Source organism: Brachionichthys hirsutus, chromosome 23 (assembly GCF_040956055.1).
Source record: "Brachionichthys hirsutus isolate HB-005 chromosome 23, CSIRO-AGI_Bhir_v1, whole genome shotgun sequence".
Classification (NCBI taxonomy): Eukaryota; Metazoa; Chordata; class Actinopteri; order Lophiiformes; family Brachionichthyidae; genus Brachionichthys; species Brachionichthys hirsutus.
This window is the reverse complement of record NC_090919.1, coordinates 6,318,282-6,342,321: the sequence shown is the minus strand read 5'-3', so window position 1 is coordinate 6,342,321 and position 24,040 is coordinate 6,318,282. Positions and strand designations below refer to the sequence as shown.

The following is a 24,040-nucleotide window of genomic DNA, read 5'->3' as shown; positions in this document are numbered from 1 at the left end:
TGTAAGGAGGAGCAGCATGAGGAAGAGGTACGGCTCTTGGCTTTGCAGAGGGGAGTTCCTTCGCTCTGCTGGCACATCTGTCCTCCTTCGATCCCTGCAGTGTTCGGGCAACTGTGAAGGCGCATTCACAAGAGCACGCTCAGCTGGCTCCGTTTAGCCATGTGGATTATGGGAGCTCCCACAGAGCGGGCATTATTTAATAGCAGCTTTGGTGGAACATGGAACCGTGTTCATGTGGCCAACCTTCAGGCGGTCAAGTTTTCCTGTAAGAGCAACCGATGAAATCATGCGTAGAAGAAAAAAAAAAAGGCTTGCTAGAATAATGTGCGCTATCTGTTATCCAAAGCTCGCTATATCAGAGCAGCTCATCCACAGTCACTCAATTATCAAGTATGAAGCAAGAACCAAACACTGATCTAAGGAGATTCATGTTTAGGACTGGGAGGAGGGACTTTGAATGTTTGGGACGATGGCGGGGAAAGCTAGAGAGCTGGTGGACATGATGATGAGGAGGAAGGTGGACGTGTTGTGTGTTCAGAAGACCAGGTGGAAAGGGGGAACAGTGAGGTTACAAGGAATAGACGTAAAGGAGGTCGAGGACTTCAGGTACCTCCGGTCAACAGAGCAGAGTGATGGAGAGAATGTGGAAAGGAGGTGAAGAATGGTGTGCAGGCAGGCTGGAACGGGGGGAGGAAAGTATCAGGTGTGCTCTGTGATAGGACGAAGGGACAGGTCTACAAGACAGTGGTGAGGACAGCCATGATGGACGGCTTAGAGACAGTGGTGAGGACAGCCATGATGGACGGCTTAGAGACAGTGGTGAGGACAGCCATGATGGACGGCTTAGAGACAGTGGTGAGGACAGCCATGATGGACGGCTTAGAGACAGTGGTGAGGACAGCCAGGATGGACGGCTTAGAGACAGTGGTGAGGACAGCCATGATGGACGGCTTAGAGACGGTGGTGAGGACAGCCATGATGGACGGCTTAGAGACAGAGGTGAGGACAGCCATGATGGACGGCTTAGAGACGGTGGTGAGGACAGCCATGATGGACGGCTTAGAGACAGTGGTGAGGACAGCCATGATGGACGGCTTAGAGACAGTGGTGAGGACAGCCATGATGGACGGCTTAGAGACAGTGGTGAGGACAGCCATGATGGACGGCTTAGAGACAGTGGTGAGGACAGCCATGATGGACGGCTTAGAGACAGTGGTGAGGACAGCCATGATGGACGGCTTAGAGACAGTGGTGAGGACAGCCATGATGGACGGCTTAGAGACGGTGGTGAGGACAGACATGATGGACGGCTTGGAGATGGCACGCAAAACATTTAGTTGAAAGGATGCAGCTAGCATCTACTAGCAACGACCACACTAAGGCAGAGATGCTACTTCGTGTGCTGCTTCCAGATGGAGTCCCGCCTTCACATGGACTCTATTGGCTGCAGCTGGATTCAAGGTGTGAGGAGCAGTTTAACTTTATTCGATGAACACATTTTGGTAGAATAGCATTACGTTGTTCCCCTATAAAACGGGATCGGATCATCAGAGTCATCAACAACAGCTGCTTCTTGTTATAGGAGACCAAGTTGTTGATTAAAGTGAGAGAAAAACGAGTGAAAGAGTTGGGCCTGACTTCACATCCCGGGGGCCGGGGGGCGGGGGCCGGGGGTCATATCTCAGGAGCAGGCAGCGGCCTTTAGCACTTTATCTCCTCATCATCACGCCGGCCGTTTCCACTCATTTTTCTTACAATGTGAAACTTGTTTCCCGTTTCCATTAAACGTACTAAATGTACAAAACACATCAGGTTTTAGATATAATGATGACGATGATGATGATGATGATGATTATTATAATTATGAATATTATTATTGTTGTTGTTTTCATTATAACTCTGTTCTTCACTCCGTCATCTACTCCCCACTCCCATCTCTCTCTCTCTCTCTCTCTCTCTCTCTCTCTCTCTCTCTCTTGAAGCCGAGGCTCCATCCACCTAGAAACTTGGTTCTGCTTGAGGGTTCTGTCTGTTAAAGTCACTTTCTTTTTCCCCCACTGTCTGTTGGGATTCTGCAGATTAGATTAGTCGGAGGAGACCAGCTTTTCTTGGAAAGTACACTGGGATCACTTTTGTTGTAATTAGAGTTAAACTGGCTTCATGTCCTTCAGTGAGATGAGTGTTAAAATAGCCCCCCCCCCCCCCCACACACACACACAGAGCATGTTATCATTGAGATGTGTATCTAATGATGCTGACTGAAAAGCTCTTTTCAACACACTTCATGTATCGTGAAAGAAAGTCAGTGTGCTACTCAAGAAACACTCATTTATTTGTCAGAGCAACCTGACACACACACACACACACCTACACACACACACACACACACACACACACACCTACACACACACACACACACACACACACACACACACACACCTAAACCCTCCTCATGCACCTCCAGTTTGGGCCAACATGCAGTGGGTCGGCTGAAAAAGCTCTGCAGCTCCACTGTGGGCTTCTCTTGTGCGACTTTGGTTGGGATGTTCTTAAAATATTTGGAGTAATTATTACTCCGCACACGCACGCACACACACACACACACACACACACACACACACACACGCACGCACACACAAATAAAAACACCGAAAGCCACACGGCTGGACTACAAAGGATTTACTGACCCAGATTTACTCCAACACAAAACATAATTTATTGGATTGTGTTATGTTTCAGCTTCTTCATGCGGACGTTGACTTACCAACCGTATATGCTTTCATTTCTATTTCACAAACAAGAGAATTCATTTTACTCTCTCTATTTTAAAAAGAAAATTGGCTTGTGGGACCTGTGACATATTTGGGTTCTTATCTTATTTTAACGCTTATTATTGAGGGACACGGACAAACTTGCGTCAACACATTATCACAACATAACATTACCAAGAACTCCCTACAGTATAATGATACTACATAATACAAGAAACAGAGTATAAATATATATCCATATATTACAGGAACTATGTATGGCAGGGGTCCCCAACCTTTTTGAAGCTGAGAGCTACTATCTGGGTCCAGGAGGAGTTAATGCGAAGGGCTACAAATGTCACGAGAGTCCGTTAAATGGTACGTTACATTACGGTAATAATGTTTCAACCGGGCGGCTCGGTGGCGCAGTGGTAAGCACTGTTGCCTCACAGCGAGGTGGTCGCGGGTTCTTCTCCGGCTTGTGGCCATTCTGTGAGGAGTTTGCATGTTCTCCCCGTGTCTGCGTGGGTTCTCTCCGGGTTCTCCGGCTTCCTCCCACCTCCAAAGACATGCAGCCTAGGCTGATTGGTGACACTAAATTGCCCGTAGGTGTGAGTGTGTGTGTGGCTGGTTGTCTGTCTCTGTGTTGCCCTGCGATGAACTGGCGGCTTGTCCGGGGTGTCCCCTGCCTCTCGCCCATTGATTGCTGGGATTGGCTCCAGCTTGGCCCGCGACCCGATAGCGGAATAAGCGGTTAGAAAATGAAATGTTTCAACCAAAAAAGGGTACTGAGGAAGGACGGGCTGGAACGTCCACAATCCAAAAAACGCAGGAGAACAATCACTGAGGAAAAAACAAGAGAGAACGTAACGGAACGTTTCACGCAGCAGGACACGATTAGCCCAACACACGCAAGAAAGGAAGCTATGCAGGACCAAAGGGAGGTTATTTGTTGCAATTATTTTGCACCTATTATTATGCATTTATTACTATTATGCATCAGGCATGACACCAGCCACGGGGGGGGGGGAGCTTTGTCCTGGACTGGATGTGATTCTGGTTTTTCTGGTATAAATAAAAAAGTAATGCCTGCGCAGAACTAAAAAGCAGACACACTTGCCCCCCCAGCTGCAGGAGGCAGTGGAACATTTATTCACTAAACCTGGTCTGAAGTTCATCCAGAAGAGCAGCTTTAACAGAATGCAGTTGCTGCTGAATGTGGAAACAGGCGACTGACGTCCAAGGCATTTCATATATCAGCTGTTTAAAGCGGCGATATTAATCCGATCATCGATACGTCGTTCACTATATACAGAAGTGTGTACTTTCGGATAAGAAGCTACTGGTTCAAGGGGCGAGAGACTACATTTTAATTTATGTCAGTTCTCCTCAGACAATCTGGCAGCGTCTCGAACCCTCTTCCCAGCAGGGCCTGCGTTCCAGCACTGACTGAAGCTTTCTGAAACAGACAGTCCAACAATGGCGGCCACCGGACGGCGCCACTGCTCAACTTCACACACATTTCCACTTCCCTGTCGAGTTCGCTTCATAAGCACTTTATTTGTGCGCAACGCAAAACGTACATTTAAGGAGCGCTCGGTCAAATCAACAGAAAGACAAACATGAGGACGATTGCTGATTGATTTGAAGTTAGTCTCCAGAGATTAAGGACGAGCATCCATTTGACTTAATCTGGTAAAGGTTGCCATGACTGAAATAGCGAGGCGAGGATACTTCTACATAAATATGTCACTCCAATGGTCTTTTTGGCCAAAGTGCTCTGGAGAAAGGCCTTCTGGGAGTTCCTCTCAGAACTGAATTTCGATTGCCTTTACTCCCCAAGTCGAAGTCGCTGAAGTTTCATGAGCAGCGTTGGGTCTGCCAACGTACGACAGCAAGGTGACAGACATTTACATTTCTTTTGTTCCATTTATTAAGGCTACTGTTCGACAGCTAATCTTTAACATGCCGTTTTAATTACGCAGGCTGACAGTTCTGCATCAGCGTTGACGCATGTCTGGATCGCTATGCGGTTTCGTCTATGCTCAGAAGGTACCCGCTCTGTGTCAGATGGGTTGACCTCTGCTTTGAGACAAAGAGCGGCAGCCGTGGAGGCTCCACCTGTCGGGTGACTTCTACACATCACGCAGGTCATCTATAATCTCCATGTCAGCGCGTCGCCGCCGACTCCTTTTACACTCCGGGGTCATTCCGCCATATTGGTTTAAACTTTGGGACTGCGTGGAAATGTCGACATGCATAAGTAAGTGCGTCCAGAAGAGTTACGGCTTAAACGCTGGCAGGAAGTTTGTGTTAGGATGGAAATGTTGCTGCTGGCCAAGCCTGGTTGAGAAGGTTGTGGCTCCAGCAGCAAGACGACTGCTGCTGGAGAAATACAGGTCTGAACGCCCTGCCTATCAACCAGGTCAGATCGGCCCTGTTGGGTCTTTGTTCCTCAGTTTACGGCGCTTTATATACGCCCAGTCTCCAGAAGTCATCAGCGCCTCTGATTTTAACCTTCATTGCCTGCAGTCTGGGTTCCGTTTGACTTTCTCGTTTGAACCGTTAGAACCCAGGAGTCCTAAAACCTTGATGCCAGTATGGCCCAGCAGATGTAGTGCTTAAATTAAAGATTGAGGCGCTAACGTTGTTAGCCTCACAGCGGCTTATCTGTGTATGGATGGACTAAAGGGATATTGCAAATGTTTTAGTGCACCTTGATTCCTGTAGGATCAAGGGTAAGGACACCTTAACCTGAGCTCCTCCCACTCCCTCCCAAGGATTAGCATGCTTATGGATTGTGCCCCCCACTGCAGATGGGGAGGGCTCATTAGACAAACTGCATTCAGCTCAGGTTCTATCTCTTGAATATAGTCCATTCAACCAGGCTGTGCCGTGATCCATACGTTGATTCTGGTATCATGTGTCGACTTGTTTTGGCCAATCTGTCAACTTAGCGTTCCAACTGGGAAATGCATTCATGTCACAGATTTGCTGGGCTGCTGGGTGTGTCTGAGCCTGCATGCATTTACATCCACAACCCCAAGAGCTCTGCTATGTGAGGGTCTTTCACAGTCGCACTCTAAGCCCCCACCCCCCCCCCCCCCTCAGACACCTCCTGCCCGATTCACGGACTTACAGGCGGCCTCTTTCTCCGGCGGCCCAGGATCGTATGGAGCTGTGCAGCGATGGAATAGCACCAGGTAGAGGCGGCTACTGCACCCCCCTGCGACTCAACAAACACATCGGATGAGACAGGGCCTGATATTTAGGGGGCCTCTTTCATGCCCCTCGGGTCGGCTCATGATGGGCTGAAATCAGCTTGAATATTTTTAGCCGTGAACCTTTCTGTCTCCTGCTCGTTCTCTTCTGGGGGCTTCTGTCTCTGTTCTCTGCTTCTGCCACCGTGGTTGAAGGTATCCAGTGTCTTACATTATAATCATAACTTTTTTACTGTGATAAAAAAAAAAAAATTATCTGTAAGATTAGTGAAACATCTGTAAAATAATAACTGATATTTTATGCATAATGCTAAAGGAAATGCATTAATTAGTTTTTAAAAGTACTTTCATTCTTTCATTCTCCACCATGCGGGTCACGGGTGTTGCTGGATCTTAAATCCTGATTGCCAGCATTAGTATTTATACTTTTATACAGCGGCTCTTTAGAACGTGGCTGACGTTGTGAATTATTGGACGTTATATAAATACATGATGTTTTGTCTGCTCCTGTTCTCTGTCTCTCTTTGTTTTTGACTCTCTCGCTCTCTCGCTCTCTCTCTCTCTGGTCAACCAGTCCAGACAGATGGCCGTCCACTACGAGTCTTAGGTTCTGTTCAAGGTTTCTGCCTGTTAATGGAATGTTTTTCCTTCACTTCAGTTGCCAACGTTCTCGCTCTGTGGGACAAATTGGGTTCTGTCTTTCCTTGCTACACCTGTAGAGTGCCTTGAGATGACTTTCTGTTGTGATCTGGCGCTACAGAAATAAAAATGAGTTGAATTGGATCTCATCTTTCCTTTGGGCGAGAGACGGGGTACACCCCGGAAACATCGCCAGTGCGTCGCATGGCCACGCAAAGGACAAACAACCACTCACGCCTACGGACAATATTTTGGTCTGCCCACTTCACATAAATGCCATGTTTCCTGGAGGTGGGGGGGAACCGGAGAACCCGGAGAAGACCCACGCGGACACGGGGCGAACATACAAACTGTGTATATGCCTAAATATTAAACTCCTTGCTCAACAGTTAGTCAAAATGAAATCTGAGAAAGCGATCTTGAATCAGGGTGGGACAACCTAAAGAATGTCTGTCCTTGTTGGAGGAATGTCCTCAACTGATTTGAGGACATTTGAGCCATGTGCACGTTTCTCCCGGACTTTGCCAGCAACATATATTTTACAGCTTGATGAGATTATTAAATGCCATTTTGATTTCTGGACTGGATCGACAGACATGTGCTGAGATGAAATCATGATCTCATTATTTCTAAACCATTCAAGACCGGTTAGTAAAGACATTATATAAACCCCTTTTTATTCACTATAGTTTCAAGCTGCATGCAGGACATGCAGGACATGCAGCAGACCTGCGTGTGAAGCGAGAGACATCGTGACACTGAGGCGCTTGTTGCTGCAGCTCACACACACACCGCTGCATTGTGTGCGTGCTGTCGCAGGTAAACTCTGAACTATGCAGAGAGAGTGAGATCTTGCTGATCGGGTGTGAACGCATGTTCAAGCTTGTCCATCTTCCAGAGACAGACTGAGCTCCAGCGCTTCGGTTTAGAAGCTACGCTGAGGACTTAAAAACGTGACGCAGAACGATCTTCTGAAATCGTTGGTTTTGACGTACAAGCTGGGTGGAGTCACTGAGCTGTTCCTTTGGAGATAATCAACGAGTCATGTTTGGTTTGCTCCTCAGCAAGAAGGTTCCGGGTTCGATTCCTTTGAGTCTGTGGGTTCTCCCCTCGTTGCTTTTCATTGTCCTTCACCCGTTACTGTTTTTAAACACCGTTTGTCTCTTTCAAAGCATATCAAGCATGATGGAAAGGCTTTGCAACATTTTTGTCCGTCTGTCCTCATGATGTCATATTGAGTCCGTTCTTTGAGCTGTCTCTATGTGATTCCTTTAGTTACTTGTGTCCCTGGTTTTATGTTATAAACTGCTATGCTAGGAACTACATGTTCTATTGGTTATCTGGTAAGCCAGAGTGCTTGCTCTTGTGGGTCAAGTTGGGTTCTGTGTTTCCCTGCAGGTCTTTCGGATCAGAGGGGCCAAACCTGCTCTAGCTTGCTGCTCCGGAACGTACTACAAGACTCCTTCTGGACTCTTTTTCCCATCATGCCATTCGTGTCCCTCCCTCTTAAAGTGGCAGTTTACAGCACAGGCACAATTCCAGATGTAAAAAGATAATTCTAGAATCTGGATCCAGATCCGGATCAACGCCATTCTCGTGGAGGACCGAACCACGGACAGAACCTTGCTTGTGTAAAAATTTCAAGTCGATTGGGCTACTAGTTTTTGAGTTATGCGCTCGGACAGACAAACAAGCAAACAGACAGACAGACAGACAGACAAACAGACAAACAAGCAAACAGACAGACAAACGCACCCAATTGCAATACCCTCGCCTCCCCTTCAGCGAGGGTAATAAAACTGAATTATCTGAACCTGGAAGCCAGCTCCTCCTCCCCACCCCGGAAGGCGTCCCTGCTCACCCTGTCTCGTCCCCCCATGAACATTGGACAGCTTTGTCAGTGTTCCACTGGGCGTTACATCGTAAACAGCAACGAGGACAGAATTGTGCACCATTTAAATGGCTCTGTCAAAGTAAGATAAAAATAAAACAAAAAGACACCACTCCATCTGGATGTATTCCAAGATTCATTCTCCGCTTTGGACATTTTGTTCCGCTCTTCCGCCCAGTTTTACGAGAATTCGTCAAATAGTTTATGCATAGCTGAGAAAAACGCCCGACCTAAAGGAAGTTCAAGGAATTTAAGGAAAAGTGAGTCAGTGGGTTTGCTGATGTCATCCACGTCCCACCCAGGTTGATGGTAACCTGCCCAACTGTACTTTGTCTATTGCCAAAAATAACATAAAAAATGGCAAGAACTTATCTTCTCTTACAATGTTGCAACATTAGAAACAGATTCCTGAATCCAACCCTTTTCTTTTTTACAGGAGCCAATCAAAAAGTTAACTTTCCCTTTCTCGCAGTTTATTTCTGATGATTAAATGATTAAAAAGGTTCAATGTACAGAAACACAAAGTCCTGGATCCACCTTTAATAGATCCGCTCCAGCGCTGAGTGGCTTTCTTGTGTCATTCCCCCCCCCCCCCCCAACATGATTCAGGAACGTTTAAGAAAAACACCAGTGAAAGCATTCACCCAAAGGGGGTGTGGGGGGATGAATGGAACTTTATTCTCGCCGCTCATCGACGTCATATCAACGTTACGTAAGTACCACACGTCAGCTGGGTGCAAGTTTAACTCCTCCCGGTCCCCGGAGCAGAGGCTTCCGAGGTGCTCGTGAACGCATCGTTCCACAGAGGAGCGCTGGGAACCTGCGCTCGTTCACGCCAGCGTTCACGCGCAGCTCCGTGGGCTCTGGCTGTCAAACAGGATGCGGGACATCTGCCGTGGACTCGCTGCGCGGCTGCTTCACGGTCAGTCCGGACTCCGGAGGATTGGTGCGACTCGTGACGTCAGCCTGGGTGAATGCAGAGACGAGCCACCGTGCAGGTTCGCAGGCTGCGGGCTGCGTTGTGGAAGCTTCTCTTTGCCACAAACCCACGCTGTCAGTGGGCTTTTAGCACTCGGAGACCCTGAACACGATGCGAGCCCGATTCCCACGCGCTGCCGTCCCGCTGACCGACGGTAACCGAGCCTGGGGCTCTGCATCCGGCTGAAACATGTCGCGCTCGTGGGTCCCGGTGAGTTTCCTCCTCAGCTTCATCGTCTCTCAAACGTGGTGCGTTCACGTGTCGTGGGAAAACTGGCACGCCCGGATGCGCAGCGGAGGGAACGCGTTCGGGAAGACGGGCTCTCGGCCGCACATCGTCTTCATTCTGGTGGATGACCAGGGCTTCCGCGACGTGGGGTACCACGGCTCGGAGATCAAGACCCCCACCCTGGACCGGCTGGCGGCGCAGGGGGTCAAGCTGGAGAATTATTACGTGCAGCCACTCTGCAGCCCCTCCAGGAGCCAGCTCATGACCGGCAGGTACACAGTGCGCAGCCCCCCCCCCCCCCAAAGTACAACTTGATTTGCTGCCCCCACCCAATCAATAATACTGACTCTCTAAATCTAATGAACTGATGATCAATTATATCCTGGTGTGTTCTTACTCATAATCTTAGATTATTCAATAATAATATAAAGTATAATTGGTAAAACGAGAAGTATCCCTTTACTCTCTGTACTGCACACTTGTACTACCTATTTGACTTGTTGTGTGGGGAAATACTGACGAGAGTACTCGACAGACATTATGCACACAGCAAAAAAGGACAATTTGCGTAGTAAATAATGTCGGTTATTATGATCTCATTGTTTTTAAAGTTGCAGACATTGAAGTTCATGGACTTAGTAGAATAAAAAAAAAAAGCACAAATAATGTATAAAGCAAGAAACAATTTACTTCCAGGTAATATATAAAAAAATGTCCATGGCTAGAGAAGGAGGGTTTGACTTCAGGGGCACTTAAAACAACCTCGAGTACAAACCCCTCTGAAAAGTTTCTGTCTGTGGGGTGAAGCTGTGGAACAAGGTGATGAAACAAAGTATAAATGATGGTCAATTTAAGAGAAAGTTAAAGTACTTTATGTGTCAGAAAGACAGACTGGACCGAAAGTTAAAAGAAAAGAACATTTATATATTGTTTGATGACTCGATTAACGGTGCTGTAGAAACTGACTTACGAAGTTTTCCGATGCTAGATTCACCAATTGGGTGTTGTTGTTGTTTGTTTGTTTGTTTGTTTGTTCGGGAAAGTCAACAACGGGTAAGGGTTGGGCAGCTATAAGCTTTTAGCTTCAGTCTAAGCCCTTTTGTTTTCCGTCGGGCTTATGCTCATCTTATGCTTCTTCGAAAACAAACAAATAAGTAAATGACATTTTTAAAATAATAAATGAAATTATGAAGAATAAATGTAAGTGTTAAAACCAACAATGTTAACAGAATTGGCTCTATCAGCGGACTCTTTTGCGGCATCGCTGCTTCGTGTCATTCGTGGGGTCGACGGTGGCGCAGGGTCATCCTATGATCGAGAGGTCGGTGGTTCGATTCCAGGCTCCGGCACATGTGTTCGCTGTCGTGTCCTTGGGCAAGACTCTTCGCCCACATTGCCTGTGTGAATGTAGTGAGTGAGTGTGAATGTCGGTGGTGATCAGGAGGGCAGATCTACCCCAGGGCAGCTGTGGGTGCAACAGTATCTTCACCAGCACCAAGTGGTTTTAGTTGCTCGTCCTAACAGCGATTCATGTCGTTGTAACACCGAGTCGTCGTTAAGCGAGGACAGCCTGTATTAGTCTGGCAGAATTTAGATTCATCAATGAGATTAATTTTGAAGGGCAAGCCAAACCCCCCCATGGGGTGCAGGTGTTGGAGCTGGTGCCAGCAGGGCTTCTCTTCACTGCCTCCGCCTTCTGCTCGCCTCAGCTCAAAAGGAGGGCGCTCGATGGGTATCGCTGTGTTTTGTCAGGCGTCCGAGACAATAATGAATAAGTGCAGCCGCTTCCTGAACAGTCTCTGACATCAACGGAGGTTGCCAGGCTTGCGTGTGTTTCAGCGTCCTTAACATCAGACCGGACGGGCTCTGAGAACCACGGCGCAGAAGGCCTCGCCGGCCCAGTAGCACAGAGCCAATGTCACGCTAAGCGATGGGTCGAATTCAAAGCGTAAGCACTTTGTAAGAGCGTGATCACATTTTTATGGGCTGTTTCAACTTGTGACCACAGCAACCACCTGCATCGGAGCGCAGTTGCATGCTCACTGAATACGATCACGTTTTATTATTAGTGTGTTTCTTCTGCTACGGTTGCTGGAGGTGTCTGCTGTGCACTATTGGCTGTGCACTATTGGCTGCCCTGCCTCATTAATCACTGAATGATTACATGTGACTCAAAAATACCCTGAGAGGATTCCACTCACTGTTATTCCAACTGATGATATCAGAAACTCGTTCCAGACAGATTGCTGTCAGCTTCACGCCGGAGTGGAGCTACAGTTTGCACATAGAGCAACATGGGATCGCCTCATGCAACCCAGAATCCTCTGACCTGTGGAGTTCTGGACGCAGAGCCTCCGGAGGTGTCTCGTGGCGTCGGGCCTCTTTGTTCTCTTTGGGTCTTGTGGGCTGCAAGCGGGATATGTTGCAGCAGACCCTGATCAGAGTTCACCCAGCCAAACCTGCGCATTATCATTGGCATTATTATTCCACCAGGGTTGGAAGTCCTGTTTTGTTGAGCACCTGGGAACAAAATATGACCTCTGCACACAAAAGGATGAGTTGGGCCTTAAGGCCAGTTGATTGTCCCAGATTGGCCAAGAGGCAAGGGGTGTGTCCAATAAATGACATGGATGACATCATATTCGGCCCAAGAACCGGAGCAATGCAACTAAAGAGCAGTATTTGAGTTTGAGATAAGACCCTAACCCAAAACGTGCTTAATTGTTACAACATAAATGCAAAACGTGCAACATCCAATCCAATGTTTTTTAATGTCGGTGGAGTCTGGAGACTTTGGGGGGGCTGTAAATGCTGCTGTGGGAAAATCAGCCAGCTGTTTTGGCCTGAAATGCTGGTGCTCTAGTGAGACTGAATTATTACCACGTGACCTTCACGAATCGAAAAGCTTACCGAAAGTGAGCGAAGATTTCAAGGCGTTGGCCTGCAGCTGCTGTTGGAACCGTACCAACATACTTTTACCTTTCAGTCTAGGGCTTGGGAAAATATTTCCATGCTGCCCCCCCCCGGCCCCCCGCCTGGGAAGAATTTCAACCTGTCTGGCTTTCCTTAAACTGTGCTGATGAGATTAGAGGCTTAAAGCCAGAGGGTAATTTTTTTTGTGCTCTTCAGTCCTCCTGATCTTTGCCGATCATCACAGATGGCCGTCGGAGCGCTCGGGACTTGCCTGTCTGGACAAATCCAGGATTGATTGTGCTCTGGGTAAAGTGTGGATGAGGATCACAGTCCCACTGTCGTCCTCGAACGCTGTGCTCTTATGTTGTCGTCCATTGGACTCCTCACTGTCTATTCATTCCCACTCTTCACATCTGTCCACATTCATCTCACACTCCTCTGCTTCCCGTTCTTACCCCACATCAGTCTGTCCTGCGAGGGTCTGGACGTCTCATTGAAAAAGAAGTCTTAAAGTGACAGCACTTTTTTCTTCACCTTTTAGAATCGTTAATATGCATAACTTGAGGGAGCAAGACTGACAGATCAGCAAAGCGATAGTGAGAAGGCAAATGAAGAGACCGCCGAAAGGACAGGCTTAGTAGGATGAAGTCTTGCAGGCCTGACTTTGATTAAATGCAGAATTTGGGCTGTTTATTCAAACCATATGTGAGGAGGACATGGAGCAGGAATACAAGAGAAGAGCCTGAGCAGTAGGCTCCGGGTCCAAGTGGTTGGAGGAGTCGCCAGTGCACTTGTCTTGTGAGACCTGGGCAACTGGCAGAGTCAGGTCATTTGAATTTAATGGCGTGTGTGATTTGGCCTTGTGGCTCAGCGGTTGTGTAAATAAACAACAGAGCATGATTACAGTTCCTTAACTCGTCATTCCAGCGTTTCAATCCAGGAATGCACCAAAGACACAGGACTGAGCTGCAGCGAAAGAGACTTCGCCTACTGTTGGATGCAGGATACCCGAGCATAACCCAAGAACAAGACCTATTCTGTTGAGTTCTACCCTTGATCACTTTAGAATAAGCTGTAAATCAGTCTCGCTGGACATGGGAGACGCTATAGGGAAGGAGGGAACACTTCCAGAGATTTGTAGTTACTTCACTTATTTTAAGGTCTCGTAAATACGAAAGACATAGAACTGTCATTCAGGTGCCCCAAACCTACGAAGTCAGGACCTCCCTCCCCTGTGAACTCCTTTGCATGTCGAGGAGAAGCACTGCAGGGATCTGAACGTGTCCACGCTCCGTGTTGTACCGTTCCCCATTCGGACCTCGGGCAGATTTGACTCATTTGCGGAGGAATCACAGGCTGCACTTTGCATGACATTCTCATTACATGCCTGTAACCTTCTGGAATGTGAGCACAGCCCAAAGCCCCAGGAGTTGCACAAGAAGGGGTTGGGGCTCCTGAGGGCATGGATATAACACATACATGTACAATACATATGGTGGTTATTCTTATTCTGTTTTTTTCACTTTTTGTTGTATAACAATCTTCTTTATCACCGCAGGTTCAACAAATTATTTTTCCTAGTATGAAATCACTGTCCCACCACAGCTGAAGAATGACAAAAGAACTGTAAAAACTGAATTGATAATGACTGATAGACACACAGCTATGAACACATGTGCCTGAGCTGTCTAAGAGGAAGTCATTTTCATTTACTGGCATTTTCTGCCCCCCTGAAAGGTGAATTTTCAGGGCTGTTTCGAATGAGGCCACCGAGGTGCATGTTTTGAGGGCAGGAGTCAAACAGTTCCACCCTTGGGTGGCAGTATTGTAAAAGGAGGATTTTACATCTATCAAGCGTTTTATCTTGACCTGGCAGAGGACCGAGGGCTGAGCGGAGTATATGTCCCGTGAGGCTGATGAGACGAGCAGCAGGTGTCCCGAGCAGCACAGGTGATGATGGGTGTGATGATGGGTGCAGCTCCGTCAAGCAGGAAGCTCCAGCCAGATGTTTTTCATTTTAATATTGGAGGTGATTCACAATAAGCCACAGTCGAGAGATTATTGACAACAAGCCGGCACTCTTAGTAATTTTCTAGTAATACAGGATTTTCCTTGATGGATTAAACAATCGTTTTTTCTTTTTTTCATTAAACGATCACATTTCCACATCGGGCTTGGATGATTCTTTGCTGTTTCACCCACCAACACATGCTGCTTCTGAATCTCCGTGTCCTTCTCGTCCATTTCTTGCTCCATTGCAGTCAACTTTCCGGGCCTGATGGCAGAGCAACAATGGCGCCTCTATTCCCCAGTGCTCATCGGTGGAGTTGGGTTTCAGAGCGCTGTTACCTGGACCACAAAGTGACAAGAGAGTCTTCATGAAACCAAGACATTATCTGGGCTTTCATCAGGCCAGTGTGGTCTAGTTTAGAATTCACTGACCCGACCTCAAAGTCTTGCTATGCATAAAGATATTGTGTTCTGAACCGTGCCTTGTTATTATCCTGGAGTGCATCAGTTAGACTTTCAGAGTCCCACAGGGGATAATGCATTCTCACATATTAGCGGTTTAGAATGTCTGTGAGCCATTTAGTACCGCTGCTAAGCCAAAATTACCTTTTATCTTTGTTCAACCCAAAGTGCTCGTCACATTATTGGTTTTACTCCAAGTGGGAACCAAAACCAGAACGAGCAGTCTGTCTGTTTGACAGACATCAAATTCAGATGGCATTTTGCAGGGTGCAGGACAGGATTGTCCAAGAGAGCGGGTCTGCCACCCAGTTTGTCTTGGCGGGTGGGGGGAAGGGTATAAGCGATGACACATCACATACACAAACATTCTCCACTCACCTTTTGTACATGTGTAGCTTCTGCTAGCATCTGCTTTGTGTATTGGCCCTTTCCTTTCGTTAGAGGCTCTGGTTCTTTATTGACTATAGTATTGTTCCAGCATGTCTAATAGTGTAACCGGCTGTTACCTGTTGTGGAAGTCTCACAACTGTCATCGTCTAGATGCCCTCTGAGCTCGAGATGTTGGCTAAGATTGGAGGCCTGATTGCCTATTTGTTTCCAGTGAGCGGCTGTTTAATTTTTCTTGTTTATAACAGCACCATGAAGAGGTGAAGAGGAAGCTGACCCAAAAGGCAAAGCTCTCCATTTACCGGTCAATCTCCGTTCCTACCCTCACCTGTGGTCACAAGCTTTGGGTATTGACCGAAAGAACAACGTTGCAGAAATGAGCTTCCTCCTTAGGGTGGCTGAGCGCTCCCTTCGAGATCGGGTGAGAAGCTCCGTCACCTGGGAAGAGCTTGGAGTAGAGCGGCTCCTCCTCCGCCGTTGAGCGGAGCCAGATGAGGTGGTTTGGGCATCTATTTAGGACGCCTCCCTGGTGAGGTGTTCAGGCCCCCAGTAGGAGACCACAGGGAAGACCCAGGACACGCTGGAGAGATGGTGTATCTCGGCTGGCCTGGGAATGCCTTGGAATACCCCCAGAAGACCTGGAAGAAGCGGCCAGGGAGAGGGAAGTCTGGACTTCCCTGCTTAGGCTGCTGCCCCTGCGACCCCGCCCCGGATAAGAGGTTGAGGATGGATGAATATAACAGCACCCACTTTCCGACCTACAATAGCAGCCACTTCCGGGTTACGGCAGCCAGTCAGCACGGAGCAGCGAGCAGAACGCTGCTTGAGTAATCTCTCGCTTTGTTGCTCTTGTGCAGTGCCCAAAAGATTTGTTGCTTTTGCAATTTTATTTGCTCAATTGCTCGTTTCTATTGACTTTGTATGTAACCTGTGTGAAGGCTAAAACTGTAGTATGAGTCTACAGCATTTAATTTTATGAGGATATTTGTACGGTCATTGTTTTGTTTTTTATTTGATTGGAGGTTTAAGAAGTCTGACCGCCTGCTGGTTCTCCTCCAGCTGAATCATCTTCAGGAGTCCTAAACCAGATTCTTTTGTTCACTCCCCTTCTGCCTGCTGACATCTTGGACTGCTTTTCTAACCTCAGGATGCTGCAAGAGACATGCAACATAGGGAAGAAGAGGCATTTGGTTGAATTGGTTCCATGTCTCCGGGGTGTTTTGCGTTCACTCAAAGCAGATGGGGGCAGAAATACTGGAATGAAGTCAGATGTCTTTGTCCTGAGCCTCCGAGAGCTGCTTTCAAAGTCCCAGCTTTCCAACCTCTGCCATTGACCCACCAAGTATTTATCTGATCGCCCGTCTCCTTTACAGAACGAGACTACATTCCATCTCTGTCCCCTTCTCTGCGACCAACCCTCCAACCCCCCAGCTTCCAATCAGACCAGACTTTGTAGTAGTTGATGCTTTATGATTTGTGATTAGCCATGCATTGAGCTGGCGTCTTGTCTGCAGTGTACCCCGCTTTTCGCCCATAGCCGGCTGGGATAGGCGCCATTAGACCCATGAAACGTAAGGTGGATGGATTTGTGATTATTTAAGATTTGTCAACCTCAAACACAACCCCTGAATAATCATGTTTTATATTCAATATAAATTATGACAAAAAAGAAACAATTAAAATATCAAATTTTGCTGTATCTCAAAGTCAAGAGAGGCTGTAGGTTAAGGGTGTTTTAAGTCATAATTTGACTTGGCTGCCCTTGATTTGCTCTGGCTGATCGTTCCAAACCCTCAGGGTCCTGACTGAAAACGCTTTTGTCCCCTTTTGTCTTCAGCTGGGCCCCTGGAACAGATAAAAGACCTCTGCCGGAGAACCACGGGTGTTTCCTGGTCAAAGGTCAGATAAATAGCTGTGAGTGAGGCCTTGAAAGTAAAATCTCTCGCTAAGCATAAAGGGATCCAGTGCCAACAGGCTAAAACAGGAGTAATGCGATCACGCCTCTGTTCCGAATTATAATCTGGCTGCTGAGTTTTGAATTAACGGAGACGGAGTTAACCACTGATAAAGCTTATTACCATCAAAAATGATTGAGGTTGCTGGACCAAGTAAGAAGACAAAAACATATCACTTTCATACGGAATGGGAGGTGGACTTTTTTTCACGATGTCATTTTCCAAGTGCGTTTAAACGCCTGAGCACGGTGTCGCTCAGTTCCTCAACATACATTGCAAATAAAGAATCCTCGACATATTTGAATATAATTCTATGTTTAGCATTTTTTTAGTGTGTCGATCTTTGTGACTTGGTCATTTTATAAGTAGCTCGCATGCTGAAAATGTATGAGCACCCCTGATATATACCAACATAGTCATTTTTTAACTAGGGGTGATGGTATCAGCAAGCTATAGTACTTCTAGTTTTCATTTGCATTGTGCAGATTCATCAAGAACATCATTGTTCCAATCCAACGAGTAATCAATGGATTGTCATTTTGAGATAAATGCTAATGAAAGTTGGTTACATTGCACCAATTTTTTGACTTGTCAGGTTCCAATAAGGAACCAGCGGGAATGAAGACCCCAAAATGTGGAGACAGAGACAAAAAATAATTCAGTCTTTAATAAAGCAAAGCTCAAAACACTCAGATAAAGTACTGAGGAGGGACGACTGGACATCCTGGAATCAAACAAAAAAAATCACAGCCAACGAAACACAAAGATAAGTAAGACTGGAAGTACAAAAAAACAAAATAAAAAATCACAGTCGAGATAAAACGACATTAGCTTGCTGCCAATATCGCTGCTGCAGCATTATTAGCTCCATGACACAACTTGGTTTCCTGCCTGGCTTTGAGTGACATGTCTGGTGTTTTTGGTCTGGGCTTCCCCTCCCCCACCCACCCAACGCCTTTCATCGCATTTGACGTTTAGCCAGCGTTTGGCCAGTTTACAGTATAAGCACCATTCTGTGTTTGCTTTGGACAGGCTTCATTCAAACTAAAACTGTATATAATAATATGCAGATTCAAATCCAAAATATTCTGTATATTTTTACCCTCGTAAAAAAAGAAAATCCCCCCTCCAGTTCTTCATATTAGCAGCTTTTTGTTTAATTTAGAAACTTTTTATGCAGTAGCTTGTGACATAATACTCAAGCAGGGTTTATTATCCTATCTAGAGCAGTTTATGATGTAATTGTACAACTCTTCACAGTTTGACAGAAGAATGTTGTAGAGGAAGGCGTTCCAGCACTTTCTCAGACGCAGCCAATTCATAAATGTGGCCGAGGAAAGTAAAGGCTCTCTGCCATCAGCTGGAATGCCATGGCTTCCTACTGGATGGATAGAAGATGATAGAATAAACTAAACTTCTAACTGAAATATCAGTCAGTATCTACTGTACATCAGACACAGAAGATGGGTTGTTGCGTCTGAATGAGACGAACTAGGGCAGGCATGGGCAAACTACGGCTCGCGGGCCATATACGGCCTGTTGGGCTTTTTAATCCGGCCCACCAAACTTGTCCAAATTATATAATTAAATTACATTTTATTAGAATTCATCTTCATTTTCCCTTTTCCCTTGAATGCTACCTGTAAAAGGCCAAATCCTTTCATGTAATGGCTTTTACGTGTCATTTATATTAGTTCCACACAAACACTCCATCCATCTGTTCCTGGCCCGGCCCCTTTGTCAAATTCAATTAAATTCAATTAAATTCAGTTTTGTTTATATCGCGCCAGATCACAACATAAAGTTATCTCGAGGCACTTTATAGGATTAGCAGGGAAAGACCTGCAGGGAAACACAGAACCCAACTTGACCCACAAGAGCAAGCACTCTGGCAGCGGTGGCAAGGAAAAACTTCCCTTTAACAGGCAGAAACCTTGGACAGAACCTAAGCTCATGGTGGACGGCCATCTGTCTGACCGGCTGGGTAGAGAGAGAGAGAGAGAGAGAGAGAGAGAGAGAGAGAGGCAGGTCGGAGAAATATTAGAACCCATTGTGGCCCGCGAGTCAAAACGTTTGCCCACCCCTGCACTAGGGTCTAACGCACCGTGGATGGCAACACATTTCTGCCACATGAGATGATTTGCAACTCATTGCAACTCGACAAGACATATTTTTCAAAGAGAAAAAAAATCCCAAGAGTGGTGGATCAAACACGTGGCTTTTGCCCAGGAGTTCACTTCCTTTACAAAAGCAAACAAAATTTGACATGATGAAAGGAAAGGCAGGCTTTATTCAGGCACAGAAGTAATGGAAAATGTATTTGTTTTTGTGTAAATGAATGAATGAACATATTGTCCCTTCTAATGATGTCATATCTGCTTTTATTTTGTAGGTATCAGATCCACACAGGTCTTCAGCACTCCATCATCCGAGCTACCCAGCCCAACTGTCTGCCCCTGGAAAATGTCACCTTGCCCCTAAAGCTCAAGCAGGCAGGCTACTCAACCCACATGGTGGGCAAGTGGCACCTGGGATTCTACAAGCGCGACTGCCTGCCCACCCAGCGTGGCTTTGACACGTTCTTTGGGTCTCTGCTGGGAAGCGGGGACTATTACAGCCATTACAAATGTGAAGGGCCTGGCATTTGTGGCTATGATTTGTACGAAGGGGAGGAGGCAGCTTGGGAGCAAGACCGGGGCTTGTACTCAACCCTGATGTATACTCGAAAGGCTATCAGCATTTTAGCCAATCACAACCCCCGCAAACAACCCCTGTTTCTCTATTTAGCCTATCAGGCAGTCCATTCCCCACTACAGGTTCCTGCACGCTACCTCGAGCGCTACAAGGGCATTCCGAATGCACACCGTCGCAAATATGCTGCCATGGTGTCTTGCCTGGATGAGGCGATCCGCAACCTCACGGTAGCACTGAAACGCTATGGTTACTATGACAACACATTAATTGTGTATTCCTCGGATAATGGTGGCCAGCCATTAGCAGGTGGTAGCAACTGGCCATTAAGGGGGAGTAAAGCCACCTACTGGGAAGGTGGGATCAGAGCGGTTGGCTTTGTTCATAGTCCGCTTCTTGTGAACAAAGGAACAAAATGTCGATCTTTGGTCCACATCACTGACTGGTTCCCTACGCTGGTGACCCTGGGGGAAGGGACCTTAGACGAAGATCTAAATCTGGATGGGTACGATGTCTGGGAGGCTATCAGTGAGGGCCGCCCATCTCCTCGCCAAGACATTCTTCATAACATTGACCCAATCTACATAAAAGCCAAGAATGGCTCGTTGAAAGCTGGTTATGGCATCTGGAACACGGCCATCCGGGCGGCCCTCCGGGTGGGCCACTGGAAGCTCCTGACCGGCGTCCCTGGCTACAGTGACTGGGTTCCCCCACAGACGTTTTCCAACCAACAGCTATCCAACCGATGGCACAACGAGCGCATCCGTTGGGATCGGGGCAAGTCCCTCTGGCTGTTCAACATCACGGCTGACCCTTATGAGCGAGTGGACCTGTCCCAGCACCATCCTCACGTAGTGAAGAAGTTGCTGATGCGATTATCGCAGTACAACAAGACAGCAGTGCCTGTACGCTACCCCGCTAAGGACCTGCGCTCGAACCCTCAGTACAATGGGGGTGTTTGGGGTCCCTGGTACAAAGACGAGGCGGAGGAGAAGCAGGTGGATGAGCGATACGACTTACTCACCAATCATCTTGGAAAAAGATGGCAAAAGAAATCGAAGAACAGAAAGTCTAAAAGAAGGGTTGAAGAGTAGCCCAGAGTATTTGTGAAATACTTTGGTTGCCTTTTCTCAGGGACTGACGCTTCCTACTTCAGGATTGGCCTCTTCAGGCTCCGGTTAGTTTTAACTTGACACCAGTTATTCCATGAGTAAGCTGATGGACCTTTTAAATGCTTCCAGAGAATAGGAAACCCTACTGTCAAACCCAGACGCAACTGAGACCTCATGCTAATGTTAGCGGCATTTAATGAATGTTTGAACCACCTTTGGGTTGTTCTGTAGAGTAGAAACTAAATCTCACTCGATGGTTGCTGTACATCAGGGGACCCAAACCTTTTCTATTCCTCTCACCCATAGAAAACTTTGAATGCTCTCACACCCCCTACAAAATAATATCTCATCTGAAGATGAAGAATGGCATTTATACTAAATTTGAGCAATAATTTCATTTAAGATCATTTTTGAATGATGTGGAAAGGAATAATAATTAAAAGAAAACCCATATATAATAAATTCGAGAAAGCACTACACAAAAGTAAGTGTAAATTAGACAATTTAAAAAAAACGTACATTTACAAATGTAGAATTTGTGTTTAAAGGTATTAGCAAATCATAAATACATCAATTTCAATGTATTCATTTTTTATTTTTGCGAAATTTCATAATCCAAGGTTTCGTGCCCGAGGCTGGGAACCCCTGGCGTGCACGGTGGTGACAGAAATAAGACATGGTTGTATTTATGTTGCTGATTGCAGGGACGCTGTATCATAGAAACAGATGCGTGAGGACATTGTTTTATAAACAGCATGTCTGAACTTGAGAATAATAGATTTTGTTCCCTCGCATCGTTTATGCCTGGTCTGGTACCAGCCCAACCTGGATGTGAGGCGAGCCAAGGAAATGAAAGGCCCAAACTTTAACATTTAATCAGAACCAGATTAAGTTTATTCTGATATCAGTTACATTCCATTTCTTTCGTATTTAGAAACTGATGCAAGCGTTAATCTCTTCAAGGTAAATTTCAGCTGATAAAATTCACTTAATGGCATTCTTTTTTTTTTTTAAATCGCTCATACGATCGAGGAAATGTGATGCTGAACTGGCCACATGGAATTAATGGGAATAAACTATTTACCTCGGCCAAGGAGGTTACTTTTGCAAGTGTGTCCATTGGTCAATCATTCATTTATAAAGTTCATTCATTCATTTGACATTTGTTTATTTGAAAGGGGACAATGCAGCTTTATAAAACACAAGATTACACATGGTTAAAAAAATCCAGAATTAGCCAGAAGGCTAGTTTTCATCTGTAGTCCCCGAGTCATGGTGTATAAAAGCAGTAAATTACATCTGCAAGAGAAAAACATTCATTTTCTGAACCGCTTTGTCCGTTACCGGGTCGTGCAGTCGACTGTACACCCCGGACAAGCCGCCAGTTCATCGCAGGGCCACACGCACAGACACTGAGGGTGTGTGTGTGTTTGGGGCGCTGCTGCCGCATTGCCAGCAGCAAGTGAAACCTGTTCCAGGTGCATGCTGGACTCCGGCAGGGCTGCCCTTTGTCACCAGTCCTGTTCATAACCTTTATGGACGGAATCTCTAGGTGCAACCGGGGGCCGGAGGGGGTCTGGTATGGGGACCAAAGGATTCATCTCTGTTTTCTGCAGATGATGTTGTCCTATTGGCTTTTTCAAGCCTGGACCTTCAGCGTGTACTGTGGAGGTTTGCAGCTGAGTGTGGCTGAGTGTGGCTGAGTGTGAAATTAATGGCACGAGGGTCAGCATCTCCAAATCTGAGACAATGGTTCATTCTCGAAAAAAGGTGGTCTGCTCTCTCCGGGCCGGTGGGGAGTCTTTGCCCCAAGTGGAGGAGTTCAAGTATCGTGGGGTCTCCGTCGCGAGTGAGGGAAGGATGGAGATTGACAGACGGATCCGTGCAGCGGATGCATATCGGTCTCTCGTGGTGAAGAAGGCCAAAAGGCGAAGTTCTCAATTAACCGGTCAATCTACGTTCCTACTCTCACCTCTGCTCTTGAGCTCTGAGGACAAGATCCCGGATACAAGCGGTCGAAATGAGTTTCCTCCACAGGGTGGCTGGGCTCACCCTCAGAGACGAGGACGAGCTCGGAGTGGAGCCGCCGCTCCTACACATTGAGAGGAGTCAGCTGAGGCGGCTGGAGAAGGGGAAGTCTGGCGATCCCTGCTGAGACTGTTGCCCCGGCGACCCGGCCCCAGATAAACGGTAGAAGATGGATGGAGGGAAAGTCTCCTGAGTCATTTTGTATAGATTGGTTAAGGATGAGGCATGCAATGGAGTCAAAGTGTAAATGACGCAATACAGTAATGGTGGAATCCTTATTGCAAGGCAGAGTACTTCTAGACAATATTTATGTTACTTTGTCTCATGTTTTCATCACATAATGGGTAGATCTCTGCTGTTTTAGGTGCCAATCTTTATTTAGCCTCGATGAAAAATCAGGCCGAGACTCTGACCTCTGCAGAACACGAGAGGGTTTGCTGAACCTATGCAGATCCCACATATGGAAGACGTGTCTGCCTTGCTGGAGGTGTGCGCCCTACTGAGGGCCTTTTTTAGTTTCCGTGTTTGGCACCTATGTAAACGGTGTGTTCGTGAGTTTATTTGTTACATCTACCGGCTATTTAAAATCTAAATGTACTGAGATTTATGGCTGCTTAAAAAAAAACACTCTTATTTGCTTCTGTAACTTGAATCAACTCACGAAGCAGCTTTTATGAACAAATCCGGGCTGAGAGTTCGACATTGTTCCAAACGTGAAATGCAAGCCGTAGAGAGAGGGGCTTTCCTATTGGAACGAGTTCCAGGCTGCACAGC

At 46.7% G+C, this 24,040-nt stretch overlaps 1 protein-coding gene across 1 annotated transcript; it reads left to right on the top strand.

The window, feature by feature from the left end:
• Positions 1-9,669: 9,669 nt before the first annotated feature.
• Positions 9,670-21,220, top strand: arsj (arylsulfatase family, member J). Its single transcript, XM_068756164.1, has 2 exons — positions 9,670-9,980; positions 19,828-21,220. The coding sequence occupies exons 1-2, from the start codon at positions 9,670-9,672 to the stop codon at positions 21,218-21,220; spliced, it is 1,704 nt and encodes a 567-aa protein (XP_068612265.1).
• Positions 21,221-24,040: the final 2,820 nt, after the last annotated feature.